General features: G+C 37.7%; 1 protein-coding gene across 3 annotated transcripts in view; it reads right to left on the bottom strand.

Annotated features, from left to right (window-relative positions):
* Positions 1-2,376: 2,376 nt before the first annotated feature.
* alpha-Cat (catenin alpha) overlaps positions 2,377-17,581 on the bottom strand; it is a 43,485-nt gene continuing 28,280 nt past the window's right edge. The window contains exons 16-24 of one of the 3 annotated variants that reach the window (XM_013307962.1): positions 11,795-11,946; positions 11,292-11,361; positions 8,872-8,939; positions 7,785-7,966; positions 7,404-7,509; positions 6,168-6,302; positions 4,724-4,840; positions 3,018-3,182; positions 2,377-2,415 (exon numbers count right to left, since the gene is read on the bottom strand). In XM_013307962.1, the coding sequence (XP_013163416.1) occupies positions 3,018-3,182; positions 4,724-4,840; positions 6,168-6,302; positions 7,404-7,509; positions 7,785-7,966; positions 8,872-8,939; positions 11,292-11,361; positions 11,795-11,946 (995 nt within the window). In that variant the 3' untranslated portion in view covers positions 2,377-2,415. Of the gene's footprint in view, positions 2,416-3,013; positions 3,183-4,723; positions 4,841-6,167; positions 6,303-7,403; positions 7,510-7,784; positions 7,967-8,871; positions 8,940-10,099; positions 10,173-11,291; positions 11,362-11,794; positions 11,947-17,581 lie in introns of those variants that run through there. The other 2 variants (XM_013307960.1, XM_013307961.1) reach the window with 2 other exon arrangements.

Raw genomic sequence — 17,581 nt, 5'->3', positions numbered from 1 at the left:
TTATTTAAGAAATCCTTTGTTGTCTAAAATATGACGTATTTATATTGTTTGTAACTTTATCACAATACAACCATATGAAATGTATATATTCATTATGTATATAGTAAAGTACATAATGTAATTTCTAAAAGTTAAGATTATAGCGCGCTAATAAAGCATTTAAGTAACTAAAAAAAAAACTTGATAAAGCTAAAAATCGATCCTTGATTCCAAAAATTGGATAATTATAAACGAAAGATCAGATTTCTAGATTACTATTACGAAATCGATTAAATTTGCTGATGGATTAGATTTTTTAAATTAAAAAATACCTAAAATTAATCGGCTAAATAGTTTATTGACTATTTCATTTAAAAAAAACATTAAAAATAACTGTAAATGGCGTGCCGGACATCCGGATACAGCCGGACATCCGGATACAGCCGGACATCCGGATACAGCCGGACATAGGTAGGCTTTTTGATTGCGTCACTCAAAAAAGTGTCCGGGTTGTCCGGCTTTTCTTAGGTTTTTCGTATAATGAGAAAAAATCCTCTAGTAGGTTGTCCGGCCGTTCTACCCAATTGTCCGGACAAACTGGATTCTTTGTCCGGCTGTTAAGTTTGTCTGACAACCCTAACTGCAAATGTCTATGAAAATTACGTAAAAAATCACTTCTCGCGCTAATTCACTAAACATTTTTAACCTCAATGTATATTAAAGTTTGAATATTGCTAATATTTCGCATCTATAATTAAGTTAACGAGATTTTCTTGTATTTAATTACATTTATTCCAAAATGTAACTAAAAATCTAGCAATTGTTTGAATTACATTGAAATCTCTGAATAAGTGACATATACTAAAATATTAGTTTACAGTATTCCAGTACAGTAAGACAGTAGTGCTCAAAATTATCGCTGGCATGCATTATACACGAACTGACGCCAGTAAGCCAATACAGTCAATATAATACAAGCGCTACTGTCTTACTGTACTGGATTAGTGTAAAACGGACATAATTTGTATATTATGGAAGAACAAAGAAAATACAAGAAAATGTCGTCAATAAATATATCCTATAATACTCATAAACACTAATTTCTAATTAAATGAATACACAATCTTTATAATGTACATCTCTCCGGACACAAACATCCCCACTGAGGGTAGAATCTACCCTAAGTGAGAGTATGTGATAGTGAATGCTGGTCCAGTGCAGGACTTCACACATTTGACTTTCTCAGATATGTGCAGCATCACGATGTTTTCCTTCACCGTAACATAAGATAAATGTACATATGTAAACACATTGGTACATTGGATTTGAACCTAGGACATGTAGACAAGTCTACTGCTAACCCACTGAGACATATAGTCTCACTGAGGGTAGATTCTACCCTCAATGGGGATGTATAGCTGATGATGACTTCCCATACAAAATATAAAGATTTGCTTCAAACTACAAAATTCTATTACAAATTGAATACAAAACTCTATATAAATTGTCTATTAATTTGGCTGACATATTGTTTATACTTCCCCAAAAAAATGGAACAAACTCATTCATCACAGAGTCTCTGTTTCATGCAATATTAAAAAAAACATTATAAACTTCTTTACAGCTAGCTATCGCACGCGACTTCGTGTAAGATACTGCCTAGGGTAAGCATTTTAATTTAAATTAAGCTACTTTCAAGCGTCAATAGCCTAATGGTTAAGGGTACGGATTTCCGATCACGAGGTCGGGGGTTCAAATCTCGCCATTCGACTATTGTCGTAAACCATATCCTAGCACAAGCCTAGAGCTTAGTTGGAATGGTAAAAGAAATATTAGTAAATTTACAAGAAAACAAAAAAACAATTATAAAGTTCTAGCTTGTATCTGTAAAAATGACACTTCCATATAAATTTCCAACCCCCTTTTCACCCTCTTACCACCCCTTTTTAAAGTATAAAGTATCTTATGTCCTTCCCCAGGCTCTAGACTATGTGTACCAAATTTCATTTAAATCTGTTCAGTAGTTCTTGAGTAAAAGAAGAACAAACAAACAGACTTACTTTCACATTTATAATATTAAAGATAAAAAGTTTTAAAACAGAGACTCGGCAAAAACTCATTCAAATTTCAATTTCCACATTTCCCGCCAAAAACCTTAAAATCCATCCAAAATGGCGGATATAAATGCTAATTAAATACATAAATTAGGTAAATAAAATCACAATACATATATTTAAATATTGACACTTTTAAATTAATCGAAAATTGATTTTAATTTTTATTTAACTGACTTAAAAAAAAGTAAATTTTAAAATGTATTTTAAATCAAACTAGTGTCAACATACAAACATAAAAATTCAAGAAATTAAAGGTAATATTAAAAATTTTCATATTAATTATGTTCTTTTTATTTCTTGACTGTTCTCTTTTCGTCATCTGAAATAAAAAAAAATATTAGTTTTTTTTAAATTTATTTTATCATATAAATTAAGAAACTCCTTAACATTTAGGTTTTCTTTGAGAGATTTCTACAGACATCCTCCAAAATGGGTGCACCAATCACATCCAGGACGCACCGGATATGCTAAAACCGACCCTGGACATGGTGTGATACAGTGTGATATTATTTTTATATCATAATGTGGCAAACGAGCGAGCGGTCACCTGAAATCGCTGATATAGCGAAGTGACCGTTGCCCATAGACATACGCAATTGTATATGCGTTGTCTACCTTTAATCGACGGAGGAGAGGATGCACAGAAAGATAATATCTTCCCTTTCCATGCATCCTCTCATTCGGAAAGTCTACTTCCACTTCCCATCCATTCCTTATAAGAAAAAGGGTGGGAAGGAAAAAAAGAAGAGTAAATTAGGCCTCCGGAACGCACACTCATCAGACGAAACGCAGAATTGCTTCCACTTGAGGCGTGTCTTCTGTGTGGTCGTGGTATTTCACTGAGCGAGGTCAGAACGAAGATATTAAAGCGAACTCTACCACTGTTAAAGCAGTGTGACAACACTATGTGATATGACTCACCTAAACATTCTCAGCGGGGCTCTGGAACTCTGCGAGCGCCCTCACCGGGCTGGGCTGCTTCTTCTGACTGCCGCGGCGCACTTTGGCGCGCACCTCCTCCGGCCGCTCGGGACGTATCAGCGGCTTCTTCTCCGGAGCCTTCATGCGCCACACAACTATCGGGGACTGAGAACGGATGAACAGATTAGTTAAAGCGACATCTATACGTACAAATTGGAAAACGTATAATTGATTGTTTACAGCGCCATCTATCTATAGCAGTTGGAAAACTTTTAGTATTAAAATATAATGATTGGTTACAACGCCATCTATCGGCACAAATTGGTACTATGATTCAAATACAGTTATCCTACGGGATTTATCGACTAAGTTTTACATATTACTAGCTGTAGCCCGCGACTCCGTCCGAGCTACTCAATATGCTCACAAAATTTCATGAGAATCGGTCAAGCCGTTACGGACGAGTATGGGAACGAAAATTGTGACACGACAATTTTATATATAAGATGATTTATATAAACATGCAAAAAGGAAAACTATAATACATAAATCATGCGAAATTACATTTGAAAGTCAATCGAAAATAAATTTCATCGTATAAAAATGCTAAATAGGCTAATAACAGAAAATTTCCTATAAAAGCTTAAATAAACCACCAAATCAAAACTAAGTGCTAAGTGTTAAAGAAATGAAATTATCTGTAAAAATTACAGTAACTAGATAAGCGAGATTTCAAGAAACCGCGACATTTTTCACCCTTAAAAAGATTTCTCGATAACCAGAGTTTCTCGCTTATAGAGTTAACCAACCAATGACTCTCGCTTTTAGAGGTTTCTCGCATATGAAGGGCGTCCTTCGGAACTGAAAAACAACTCTCGCTTACGAAGTTTTTCTAACCCAAGCTTCATGCTCATGAAGGTCATCGTGACTTGAAGTTTCTCGCTTATCCAAGTGCTAAGTGTTCACTAAGTTAGTGCTAAGTATATATAACTTACGTAGTTGCCCTGCCAGCCCGTAGCGAAGCGTTAACCAATAGTATCATATCAGCTGTTTGCTATCTCTACTTGCTTTAACTTAGCGGTAGCTTAGATTATAACTTAGGCATAGCTTACTACTACAGTCGTCACATTGCGACCTGAGGGTCTATTACCTAGAACTTATTCGTACGAATACTCGTAAATTTTCAAATTAGCGCTAAACCTTTACTTTAAAGGATTTTGTCAATATCTTTATTTAAATTTTAAAATCTTAGAAGCTATTTAAATTTTGAATACAGTCAGACTGTACAGAATACATCTTAGTTTCTCGCTTATAGAGGTTTTTACTCTATCTAGGTTCCATTGTATATAAAAAGCCTGGTACGTCTCGGCTCTTATATGACAATTTTATAAAATATGCCGTGATATACTTGAGAGGGTCGGTGGCTCAGTGGTCAAGCACTTGACTTGCAATCTGCAGGTCCCGGGTTCGAATCCCGTCATGTACCAATGTGTTTTTCCATTTCCAATTTACATATATACATTTTTCCATCATGATGCTGAACATATCTGAGAAATTCAAAGATATATGTGAAGTCAACCCGCACTTGGCCAGCGTGGTTGACTATGACCTAATCACCCTTAACTTAGGGTAGGCTCCGAGCCCCTCGGTGGAGACGTATAGAGCTGATGATGATTGACAATACTTGAATATAAGAAAATACTCACAGCGATGGTTCCCTGTCTCGTGTACTTTGTGGAGGCGACGTATGACGCCTTCACAGTCAACACAACCGCGTTCATCAAGTTCTTAGCTGCTTGTATCAGTGATGTTGCGCTGTCCAACTGAAAATAACAAAACATATATATTCCCGTACAAATATATGTGAGAATTTGCACAAAATAAACCAAAATGTGATTATTTTAAGATAAAATTGTCATAAGTCGAAGCTGGAGAAGCAAGGCCAAAGGACAATGATATTTTTCTCGCTTATAGAGGTGTCTCTCTAACCCGAGTTTCTTTCTTTTAACGATCTTTGGGGAATATGACTCGCTATTAGAGGTCACTCCTACACGAATTTCTCACTTATGGAGGAAATTCATTAGGTAAATGTATCTCGCTTTTAGAGGTTTTTCTCTAAGCTTAGTTTCACGCTTATGGGAGTCGCCGGTTGGGAAAGTGACCCTCTCTTATAGAGGTTTCTCTCTAATCTGAGTTTCTCATTTATAGAAGTCACCTACGAGAAAATGATTCTCGCGCTTAAAGAGGTTTTCCTCTAACCAGAGTTTCTCGCTTATAGCGGCCCTAGAGGAATAAGACTCTCGCTTAGGCTACTCTTACACGAATTTCTTACTTATGGAGGACATCTTCAAGAGAATGGCTCTTTCTTGTAGAGGTTTCTTGCTTATGGAGGTTACTTTACGGGAAAATGGTTCTCGCTCATAAAGGTTTTTTCTAACCCAAACATCTCGCTTATGGAACATATTTATTGGAAAATGAATCTTGGTTTTAGAAGTTTCTAGCTTACCCTGATTCAAATGTAGTGTCATTTCTGTGGTATGTAGGTATTTTAAGACATAAATAGTTCGAATTATTTTTCGCGATTGTCGCGCTTTCATTACCAAGTCAAGTGTCAGATGTAGTGAGGGGACATAAACGTTAACATTTTAATAAGGCTAGTGTTGCGTCACACCGGCACATCGGATTTTCTTCCTAACAGTTATTTGAAGCGTCAATAGCTTAATAGTTAAAGGTAATTTCCAATCATGAGGTCGTGGGTTCGAATCCCGACATTCGACTATTCTAAACCATATCCTAGCACAAGTATAGAGCTTAATTGGAATGGTACAAGAAATATTGCGTCCCGGAGGCCTAATTTCCTCTTTCCCTTCCCATCTTTTTTCTTATAAGGAATGGATGGGATGTGGAAGTGGACTTTCCGGATGAGAGGATGCATGGAAAGGGAAATTTTCTATCTGTGCACCCTCTCCTCCGTGGATTAAAGTTAGGCAACGCATGCAATTACGTATGTCCATGGGCAACGGTCACTTCGCTATTTCAGCGATTTCAGGTGACCGCTCGCAAGTTTGCCATCTTATGATATAAAAAAAATTAGTAAATTAAGGGAAATCTGCTAATATAAAAAAAACAGTATGTATGTATGTTACTTACTCCACTGACGATCAGCTCTCCAGATATATTCTGCACGTCTGCCTTCACCTTGCTGGTGATCTGTATCTGGTGACAGTAGAGAGCTATACGCTGCAAGTACGCCAGCAGATCTTGTTTGGTCGATGATTCCGGACACTGGAATTAACATATCAAATATTGTACACCATGACACCCTGGAGAAGAATACCAATTGAATGACACCGAAATTGTTCAAATAGGTGTAGAGCAGTCTCAAAAAGGTCTCCCTCTCACTGGAGAAGTATCGAGTAGTCACAATGAAACACTGGTTATATCTTGGTGCGAGTCAACTTTATTTAAATGCGATCGGCAAGTCGATAAACATACCAAATAAATCTATATCGTGATCTAGTAATATGTTCCGCCATCTATTGATATATTAATATAAACTTAATTGACATAGCGTTCGACATAGGTATAGTAGTTTGGATTACAAGAGGTCATAAATACGCGTCAAAAATATTAACCAGACTCGTTGTTGTTTACAACTTTGACGATTTAAAAGACAATGCATTTTTTTAATATATTTTATTTAATTTTAATTTTCTTAAAAATCTTTGTTAGTTGTATTGTTTTTTTTTATTTCATATTGATAAAGGGTTATTGACGATAACATAATAGCTTTTTTTTGATATAGCAATAATTGTAGGTCATTGGTTACATTGGTCTGGAGATCCCGGGACCCTCGCAGGCGCACTTGAGGTTGGCCACCGAGGGAGTTTTAGTGAGTAAGAATCTCACATACGTCACATACGTCTTTCCCCCAAAAGGCAGGGTATCTTACGAAGATTTCCCCCCAATACCAAAAAAAAAAAGGTCATTGGTTACAAAATTGCCCCAAAAGGTGTAACATTTTTAAGTTTTTAAAAAATGCCCTGTATTTTTTTAATACCCAGAGGGGAATTTTTATTTAATTTTTCTGGTGACCCTTGTGATCACCCCTATCATCCCCCTTTCTATATACGTAACATTTTGGGACATCCTGTATAATAACCAGGAGCTGTGCTATTTTAATGAATAAAACCCTATAAATGCAAACAAACAAATAAATTTACTGTGACTAATATAAATGCGAAAGTTTAAATGTTTGTTAGAAGATATCTCCAGAACGACGCAACGGATCTGACTGAAATTTGTCATAGATGTAGAACATAATCTGGAAGAACGCAGACGGAGTAGCGGGCGACAGCTAGTATACAGTTAAGAAAACATATCTACCTGTTCAGCAATCTCTCTAGTCAGTTTATCCAATTTTGTGCCGGCCTCTGATATCTTCTTAGCTGCGTTGATGACGTCCATCGTGGTCTTGAGTGGACCACGACCTCTGGGACAGGACCATATTAAATTATTTAAACTAAATCGAAGTTTTGTAGTCTAAAAGAAACTATACCGGACTACAAAATAAAAAAAAACAGGTGATTATGAAAACAGTATCCCGTCCTATCAAACCTACTGATCTGAAAATATCTTTTACAGTCTACTGACTAAAAAGACCATAGTCTTTTCAAGTCTAATGACCTGAAAATACCGAAAATACCTAAATCTTTTACGGTCTACTGACTGAAAACCGAAAAGACCATGTTCTTTTGGTCTACTCACCTCGTAAAGTCCGTCATTTCGAGCATAATCATGCACATATGTTTAGCCAACATGATGATGTCGTTGCCAGCATCATCCCACTTGGCGACCTCGTTGTCGAAAGTCATCTTCTCGCGCCTGAACAGTTCCACTTGCTGCAGGATCTTGCGCTTGTCTTCTTCTGTCATTTTACGCATCGCTTCCTGATCATTAAGATAAATCAGTGATGATGTTTTAAATGTAGTAGACGCCAGACATCTGATGGACTGGTGTGGAGAGATGGAGAGCAGGAGTGTAGCAATATATGGAGGAGGAGGAGCAGTGGAAGAATCCAGGCAGACAATGATGATGATGAGAAACTAGCAATAGGGGCCGATGCGAAACCACACAGAAGACAGGCGTCAAGTACAAAATTATTCCGCATACAATCTGATGAGTTTAGTGCCAGAGACACATTTTGGTCACATTTCCATCATTTTCGAAGAAGGAAAGAGCGTCGGTGGCTCAGGGGTCAAGCACGTAACTTGCAATCTGCAGGTCCTGAGTTCGAATCCCGACGTACCAATGTGTTTTTCGATTTCCGATTTATACATACGTACATTAGTCCGACGTTCTTACGGTGAAGTAAAACATCGTAATGCTGCACATATCTGAGAAGAAATTCAAAGATATGTGTGAAGTCAACCCGCACTTGGCCAGCGTGGTTGACTATGGCCTAATCACCCTTAACTTAGGGTAGGCTCCGAGCCCCTCAGTGGGGACGTATAGTGAGCTGATGATGATGGGGGAAGTCGTTCTAGCGGGGGAAGGGACGCATAATTAGTAGGATATCTTTTTGAGGGGCCATACCTGTGAATTAAGGTAGGAAACACATTTGTGTATGGGCAGCGATCACTTATCTATTTTGACAAATATAAAGGAGAGACAATGGGGTAGCCTCATGAGATAGGAAATTAAGAAACGAGTATTTTTAATGTTCATTATAGGATCCACCATTATAGGATCACTTTGTTGTCCGTCTGTCTGATAAGAGTACATTTTTAATCAGAAGGTTAAGTTAAAGACGTCGACTTTTTTAATCAGCAGTCACGAGTAATAGATAACTTACCCTAGCATTAGTAATTCCACTAATATCAGGATATTCATCGACTCCGTGCTCCCCAGTATGGGCGCTCGCTGGAATACACAACACATTCAAATTGAACCAAAAATTTAACCATATAAAAAATATAACATATAGATAAAGAAATTATTGAAATTTTTAATCTTACTAATATTATAAATGTGAATGTTTGTCTGTTTGTTTGAAGATATCTCCAAAACAGCTGTATGGATCTCGCTGAAATTTGTCATACATATAGAACATACTCTGGAAGAACACATAGACTACTCATGTTTTTAATTCCGCGCATAGAGTAGCGTGCGACAGCTAGTCAAATAATAAAATAGTCTTAAAAATAAACTTACCTGCATACGATACATATAAAACATGCAAATTACAAACATACTATTGAAAAGAAAAACATATAAAGCCACGAAACGAAGAGTTACATCTGTAAGTCCTTAGTACACAAGGCAACGTAAATCTTCGAAACTAACATCGCCAACTAAAGTCTGCGATCAGTACAAACATGGAGACTACATGTCCATATTGCTGCGCTATTTTGAAGTCGCGGCGACTTTTACGCGGCAAGACAAACAGGGTTACATTACTATGATATTGTATTTCGTAAGCTTAGAGACTAAAATCGCCGAGTTTCGAAGTTACGTTGCCTTCTGTACGAAGGGCTTTAACCGTGGGTTTCTGAATTCAAAATCTCAGTTTAAAACATTCACCTTTATGTAATCAAAGGTTATATCAGGGTTAATTTGGTCCCAGAAATCCACGGCGAAAATAAATTTTCGTCGATTTAATGATTTGATGGTATAATGGTAGTCAAACTTTACAACGGCACGGAATATCACACGACACGCACAAGACATTTTTATTTATAGGTTAGTTGAACCCACAAGCCGTCAAAGTTAGCATCTTAAAACAACCGGCATAATATTGTGGTCTTTATTTCTATCAATGAAACTATCAGCAGTGTTGTGTATTTATATAAAGACGGCTAAAACACTCAAGTATGTTTGTCCTGAGTCGGCACCGACTAGTTTCAATCTAATCAGGTCCACTAAGCAGTAAGCTACGGGCCGCGTTCACAAAATAAACCCATACACTGTGATAAAGGGCCTGATAGGCTTGAAATTAGTCGGTGCCGTCACCAGAACATGCGAAGTTTATGATGTATCAGAAAATTTTTAATTTAGTGTTGTGTGTAAACCTAAATACTTACATCTACTCCTCGTCTCCATGGTCATGTCTTCAACTGGTTCAAATTCGGTGTCAGTGTCAAGATCATCGCTTGTCTACATGCGAAAAACATTTAACATGCGATGGCTGATCTAATGCTATGGTATTGTTCACGAGGTTACAACGAAATGACTCAAACACAATACATCTATAGAATATACCTTTCTTTATCTCACTCAATCACCTTTCATATAATCCGTCTCTTTCTAAGCCTACAAATACAGAAGGACTTCATGTGTAACTCAATTTGTGACCTACAGATCAATTCACGGCTCACTCGTGTCTTTGTTTAGCTCAATTTGTACCTACATCTTACTAATATTATAAATTCCAAAGTTGGACGTTTGAAGATATCTCCGGAAAGGCTCAACGGTTCTTGATGAAATTATGCATAGATGTAAAACATAGTATGGAAGATCACATAGGGTACTTATTAAGTTTTATTTTATTTCCGCGCGGACGGAATCGCAGGCGTCAGCTAGTAAAGGTATAATTTGGATTTCGAGTGTCGGCTCTTGAACTCACATAGTTAAAGTAAATCGCGATGTGTTGTGAGCTGTTAGTTGTTGAGCAGATCAACGGATCAAGTCAACCTGAACTTTTGAACTGATTCAGAGCCGATTTACTAAGGTTTTACCTTCAGTTCAGTTTCCCTCTAATGTACTCGTCTCTCTCTCATCCGTCCCTTTAATTAACATTCTGATTCATACATATACATATGTCTATAGAAAGTATTGTGTTTCTATCCAATGAATTATAACTACATCGTGTTACCAAGTTCACATTACCGTTAAAAAATGAATTTTCCCAAATTAATAATGGGACACCATCTATATGATATTACTAAAACTGGATCACAATTATTATATAAGGCTTAGCGTAGTAAGGTTATAAATTTCAGTACATCGAAGGACCAAAACTATAAATTTAAAATGTTCTATAACAAATCATGATCCAGTTTTAATGCCAAAACATGCCAGACATAGACGGAAAAAACATAAGTTAAGAATTACAACAAAACAATGAATTAGAATATGTCCAGTCCAAAGACTAACAGAGTTATTTAAGGGTTACTTATTTATCTCCCTTAGCTATTAGACTGACAGATCCTAAGAGTAAGTAACGACATCTATATGCTTAACACCACAAGACAAAGGGACAATGTGTCCTCTCACATTTGCTCCTCGTCTCCAACGTGTAGTGCTCATCCAGCTCCACATCCTCTGGATCTAGGTCCTCATCATCCTGAACATTGCATAGGAACCTTAGCCATAGCATAGGAACCCTCAAGTCTTAAATTCACTTCTAGATTTTCTAATACCTACTGGTGCTTGTAATTTCTTGCCGATTATTAATGACAAAGTCTAAGAATTTAATATCAGCATGTGGGTAGTACATTTTCTTTGAAAAGTGATTGAAAATTTGTCATAATGTAGGTACTAAAATGATTTTATAACCCTAGAATTTCACTGCACTGTCGTCTTGTTATCATCCCTTACATTATCTTTTTCGAAAAAGTGACAGCAATATACAGGGTGTCCGGGAATGACGTGTACAACGCAATACCATAGATTCCTTGAGAGACCAAGAAATCTATGGTACTCCGTTGAACACGTCATTCCCGGACATCCTGTATATCAAAGTGTGAAGCAAATTTAATTCTTCTACCCCTACTCACCCGGTTCATCAACACCGCACGTCTGATCTCTCTGACCCCATCGTAGACCAAACGGGAAGCATCTATGAAGTCGTTCTCATCCAGACCTGCGCCTGCGCCGCTGCCCAGAGCAGACACAGCTGCGTCCACGCGCACTGCGAACTTTGACATCACTGTAAATAAATAAAAAAAATAAGTACCAAAAAAACACTCCAGAATCAGTCTAATACAGGTCCAAATGTCCAAAATATTGCCTTGAACCCACTGTACATAGGGTAGGCGAAACATGTTCCGTCCATCGATCACTTCGCAAGTAATTACTAATTCTAAATTGAAAAAGAAAACATAATCAACCCAACTATGACTTAATTTGCCCTTAATGTAAAAAAGACAACCGCTTCCAAAATTGGTTTAACCTTTAACACCTTAGTCCTAAAACCACTATTTTAGGATCTTACTAATCATCATCAGCTCACTATACGTGCCTACTGAGGGGCTCGTTGCCTAACCTAAGTTAAGAGACATTAGGCCATAGTCAACCACGCTGGCCAAGTGCGGGTTGGTTGACTTCACACATATCTTTGAATTTCTTCTCAGATATGTGCAGCATCACGATGTTCCTTCACCGTAAGAACGTCAGATAAATGTACATATGTAAATCGGAAATAAAAAAAGACATTGGTACATGGCGGGATTCGAACTCAGGACCTGCAGATTGCAAGTCAAGTGCTTGACCACCGTCACCGACGCTCCTAATCTCTTACTAATATGTATTATAAATGCGAATATTTAGATGAATGTTTGTTAAAAGGTATCTACAGAACAGCTGCATCTTGCTGAAAATTGTCATACATATAGAACATAGTCTGGAAGAACACATAGACTACAAAGTTTTTCATTACACAGACGTAGTCACGTGCAACAGCAAGGTCCTTGACCAGGTCAAGGTAATAAAAATAAAAGAATATAAATAATATTAACATATAAATATGGATTATTAAAATGTCATTACGAAACGTATAAGAATAAAATTCATCGTATGTTACAACATTTTAGGCCCACATTGACCTTAAAATGTCCTTGACATACTCGGAGATGCAAGCATTATGTTCTTTCGATAATGTTCGATGACATCATCGTAAAAAGTAACACTAAAATACATCGGTTAAAACAACATGGTCGTTATAAACGATTTTCACGATATTCTATTAGTAACTAGCTGTCGACCGCGACTCAGTCCGCGCGGAATTAAAAAAAACTTAATCAGTACCCTATGTTTTCTTCCAGGCTATGTTCTAAATGTATGTCAAATTTCATCAAAATCCGTTGAGCCGCTCTGGACATATCTGTAAACATTCATCCATCCATTCATCTTAACTTACGCATTAAATTATAAGTAAGATACATTGAGAAAATATTAATGTTTAGTAGTAAACGGTATATTTAGGCTTCCAACATAATGTAAGTTTTACTGTATTTAAGCGTCCATTCTCCCTCCCCGGACGATCCGGACGCACGGCCCGCAATTTTAATTTGCTTTGTATGAATCATAGCGCTGCATCATCCACACCGGCCGCATCGAAAGACAAAGAAATACCCGTTTAATCCGGTGCGTCTTGCGCGGGCAAATGTACTCATACCTTTAATAAAAACAATGGTACATAACTGTGACATTGACCTTTAGCAATTAAATATATTCCTTCTACGTGAACTATATGACATTTATATAATATTCTTTGTATGAAACACAGGAAATTATTATACATCAGAAGCTCACTATACATCTTCAAATGATTGTCTCGGAGCCTACTCTAAGTGAGACTATGTGATAGTGAATGCTGGTTCAGTGCAAAACTTCACACATATCTTTGACTTTCTCAGATATGTGCAGCATCACGATGTTTTCCTTCACCGTACGATACACAACACAACATACGATAAATGTGCATATGTAAATGTAACACATTGCTACATTGCATTCGAACTCAGGACCTGCAAATTACAAGTCAATTGCTTAACCCCTGAGGAAGAGGAGCTGCAGCCTGCACATATATAATTGAGAAGAAACGCTGAGGATTGTAGGCCGTCTTTCAAAGCCTTACTTAGGGCGAGGTGTATTCTTAATAGGTCGTGGGTTCCAACTCAGCAAATCCTAACGGAGATGCGAATACGAATAACAACTCAGACTTCAAAATGACCTACACTCGCTTTTGCGCTGACATGCTTGCAGTTAACGACGAGCTAACATAAAGTTTGAATATTATTATACCTTAACAAGTATAAGATGATTCATCACAAAGTAATTCTTTACATGTCGACCTTATAGACTTTCATATTTTATTATTAATATAAACACAATCATTAACTATAATATTGTTTACACGTAACGATACGATCACGTGACGACTTACGGGAATACAATTAAGTTAATTAGTTAGTCTTACTAATATAAATGCGAATTGGATGGATTAATGTTTGTTTAAAGATATCTCTAGAACGGCTGAATCTTGATGAAATTTGACATACATATAAAACATAGTCTGGAATACTATTTAGACTAGTAATTACTTTTTTAAAAGTCCGCGCGGACGGAGTCGGAAGCGACCGAAAAAATACGAATGGATGTATGGATGTTTGCTTGAAGGTATCTCCCTAACCATTAAACGGATTTTGACGAAATTTGGCATAGATGTAGGACATACTCTAGCAGTCACGCACGAGAGCGAAAGCGTGCCCTTGGTCCCGTCCCGATACGTTGGAGGAACAAAGAGGTTAATGGGTATGCCTCCGCTATGGAGGAGAATCCCACATAACTACCGCGTCCCCCCCCCGGGGGAGCGGAGTATGCATAAAGCATTCCTCTCTGGAAAAAAGGACATAGTCTAGCAGAACGTATCGGCTACTTTTTAATTCTACGCGAACGGAGTTGAGGGCGACAGCTAGTATTATAATATATTTTGAAAGTCGTCATATATAAATGTATTTTACAATGGTCATATTTCAAAATGTCAATGTTTTTAAATGTAATTAGGGCCTCAGTGCACTCGCTCTGAGTGATGCCACAATAATGTCGTAAGTATTGCATTATTTGTTCTCTCTCTCGTAATATTTTACTAAGCAATCATCTCGTGTCTTTAATCCTCCTAGTTCCTTCATCTATCTTTCAGTCTCCTTTTACGTGGATAAGACTTAACCCCTTCACACTTACTTGATAATCTTACTAATATTACAAATACGAATTTTTCTTAGAAGGTACACCAGTTTATAAACAGTGGTAGAGCCCGCTTTAACATGTTCGCACGAATTGTCCCGGATCGCTCGGTGAAATACCACGACTACACAGAAGACAGGCGTCAAGTGCGAAGCAATTCCGCGTTTCGTCTGATGAGTGTGCGTCCCTAATTTAGTCCTCTTTCCCTTCCCACCCATTTTCTTATAAGGAAAGGATGGGAAGTGGAAGAGGACTTTCCGGATGAGAGGATGCATGGAAAGGGAATATATTTTCTTTCCGTGCATCCTCTCCGCTGTCGATTAAAGGTAGGCAACGCATATGCAATTCCGTATGTCTATGGGCAGCGGTCACTTCGCTATTTTAACGATTTCAGGTGGCCGCTCGCTCGTTTACCACCTTATGATATAAAAAAAAAGTTTTTGCTTCTCGTTAGTCTCGTAGTTTTATTATATTATCTTGGTCTTGAAATGTTCGTGGAGGTCTATGGAAGGTTTAAGAGGTGAGAAAAGTTCGAATAATTTTCGAGAAAACCGCGGAATCGCGGGTGTCAGCTAGTACGAGGTACTTTCGCCTTTTTTATAAATTCTGAGTTAATTTCATATAAATCTATGCAAAAGAATATGACAATTCAAATAAGGTCATTAACACTAAGGACAGGTGACATAAAAGGTTACATTTGGGTGGTACAAAACCGGTATTTTAAATATTACGCCTACGACATTTTGAAAAGGTCAAAATGCATGTGCAACATCTCTACTCACTTTAATCAATAGTAAAAGTATATACATCTCGTTTAAATCTTACTAATATTATAAATGCGAATGTTTAGATGGATGTTTGTTAGAAGGTATCTCCAGAACGGCTGAACGGATCTCGCTGAAATTTGACACAGATGTATCACATAGTCTGGAAGAACAGCATCATCAGCTGACTCTACGTCCCCACTGAGGGGCTCGGAGCCTACCCTAAGTTAGGGGTGACTAGGCCATAGTCAACCACGCTGGCCCATTGCGGTTTGACTTCACACATATCTTTGAATTTCTTCTCAGCTATGTGCATCATCACCATGTTTTCCATCACCGTAAGAACGTCGGATAAATGTACATATGTTAATCGGAATTCGAAAAACACATTGGTACATGGCGGGATTCGAACCCAGGACCTGCAGATTACAAGTCAAGTGCTTGACTGCTGAGTCACCGTCGATCTCATGAAGAACATATAGACTACTAATTAAGCTATCTTATTCCGCGAGTCGCGGTCGACAACAAGTGGTATACAAAAATGATTCTCAATTGAATACGAACATCAACCATATAAACCTTGACATTTGACCCTCTCACAAAACAAAAACTAACCTGCGATCGAAGGTTGACGATATCATAGTGAATACAAATGGTTCACCTTTGTTAACCAACTACACGCCCCGTCTTCGCACGGGAAGATTACATTATTTATTCTATGACATTCTCATTATTTGAAATAGTTATTACAAACTTTAAAGAATCATTAGTAAGATGTGAATAATGTGGAAAGCGACCGCTGCCCATAGACATCGCAATTTTATATATATATATATATATAAATATTTATAACTCATAACGGCTTTACCGATATTTTTTTTTATAACAGAAGGGGGCAAACGAGCAGCGGGAACACCGAAGTGTTCAACGACGCCCATGGACATCAGCAATACCAGAGGAACCGCAGATGCGTTGCCAGCCTTTGAGGTGGTGATAGGCTCGCTTCTTGAAGGACCCTAAATATGACAGAATATTGGTGAGGAGGTAGCTTAGAGCCAGGAGACGGACATAGGATACTATTTATTCATTTCTTTCGAATTGATGCCTTGAAGAGCTGCTTTTTATTTAACTTACTAATATTATAAATGGGAATGGTTAGATGGGTGTATTGTGGATGGATGGATGGGTGTTTGAAGATATCTCTAGAACGGCTGAACGGATCTCGATTAAATTTGGCATACGTATAGAACAGTCTGAAAGTCGCGGGCGACAGCTAGTTGAATATATAAGCATTTTTTTATAAATTTAATAATATTTCTTCTACCATTCCAACTAAGCTATAGAGCTTCCTAGCACAGGTATAGACCTGTGCTAGGACATGGTTAACAAAAGTCGAATTGCGGGATACGAACCCACGAACTCGTGATCGGAAATCCGTACCCTTAACCATTAGGCTATTGGCGCAATTATAGATGCGTTACCTTTAATCGACGGAGAGAATGCACAGAAAGGGTACCCCATTTCTAAAAGTTACCTTTTCCATCAAATTCCCAACGAGGAAAAGGAAAAAGGACCAAAATGAATCCTCCAGCACAGACACTCATCAGACTGTACACAGAATTGCTTTAACTTGAGTTGTGTCTGTGTAGTCGTGGTATTGCATCGCGGCGAGGCCTGTTCGTACATTTGTGGGCGTGGACCAATGTACCATTGAGATGGTACCTTTTTTTTTCTTTTTCAGAGGGGAATGCTTTATGCATACTCCGCGCCCCGGGGGGGACGCGGTAGTTATGCGGGATTCTCCTCCACAGCGGAGGCATACCCTTTTTTTTT

This window comes from Papilio xuthus, unplaced genomic scaffold (assembly GCF_000836235.2).
Source record: "Papilio xuthus unplaced genomic scaffold, Pxut_1.1 DF828037.1, whole genome shotgun sequence".
NCBI lineage: Eukaryota > Metazoa > Arthropoda > Insecta > Lepidoptera > Papilionidae > Papilio > Papilio xuthus.
Note: the sequence above shows the minus strand (reverse complement) of the source record. Positions and strands in the feature narration are given on the sequence as shown.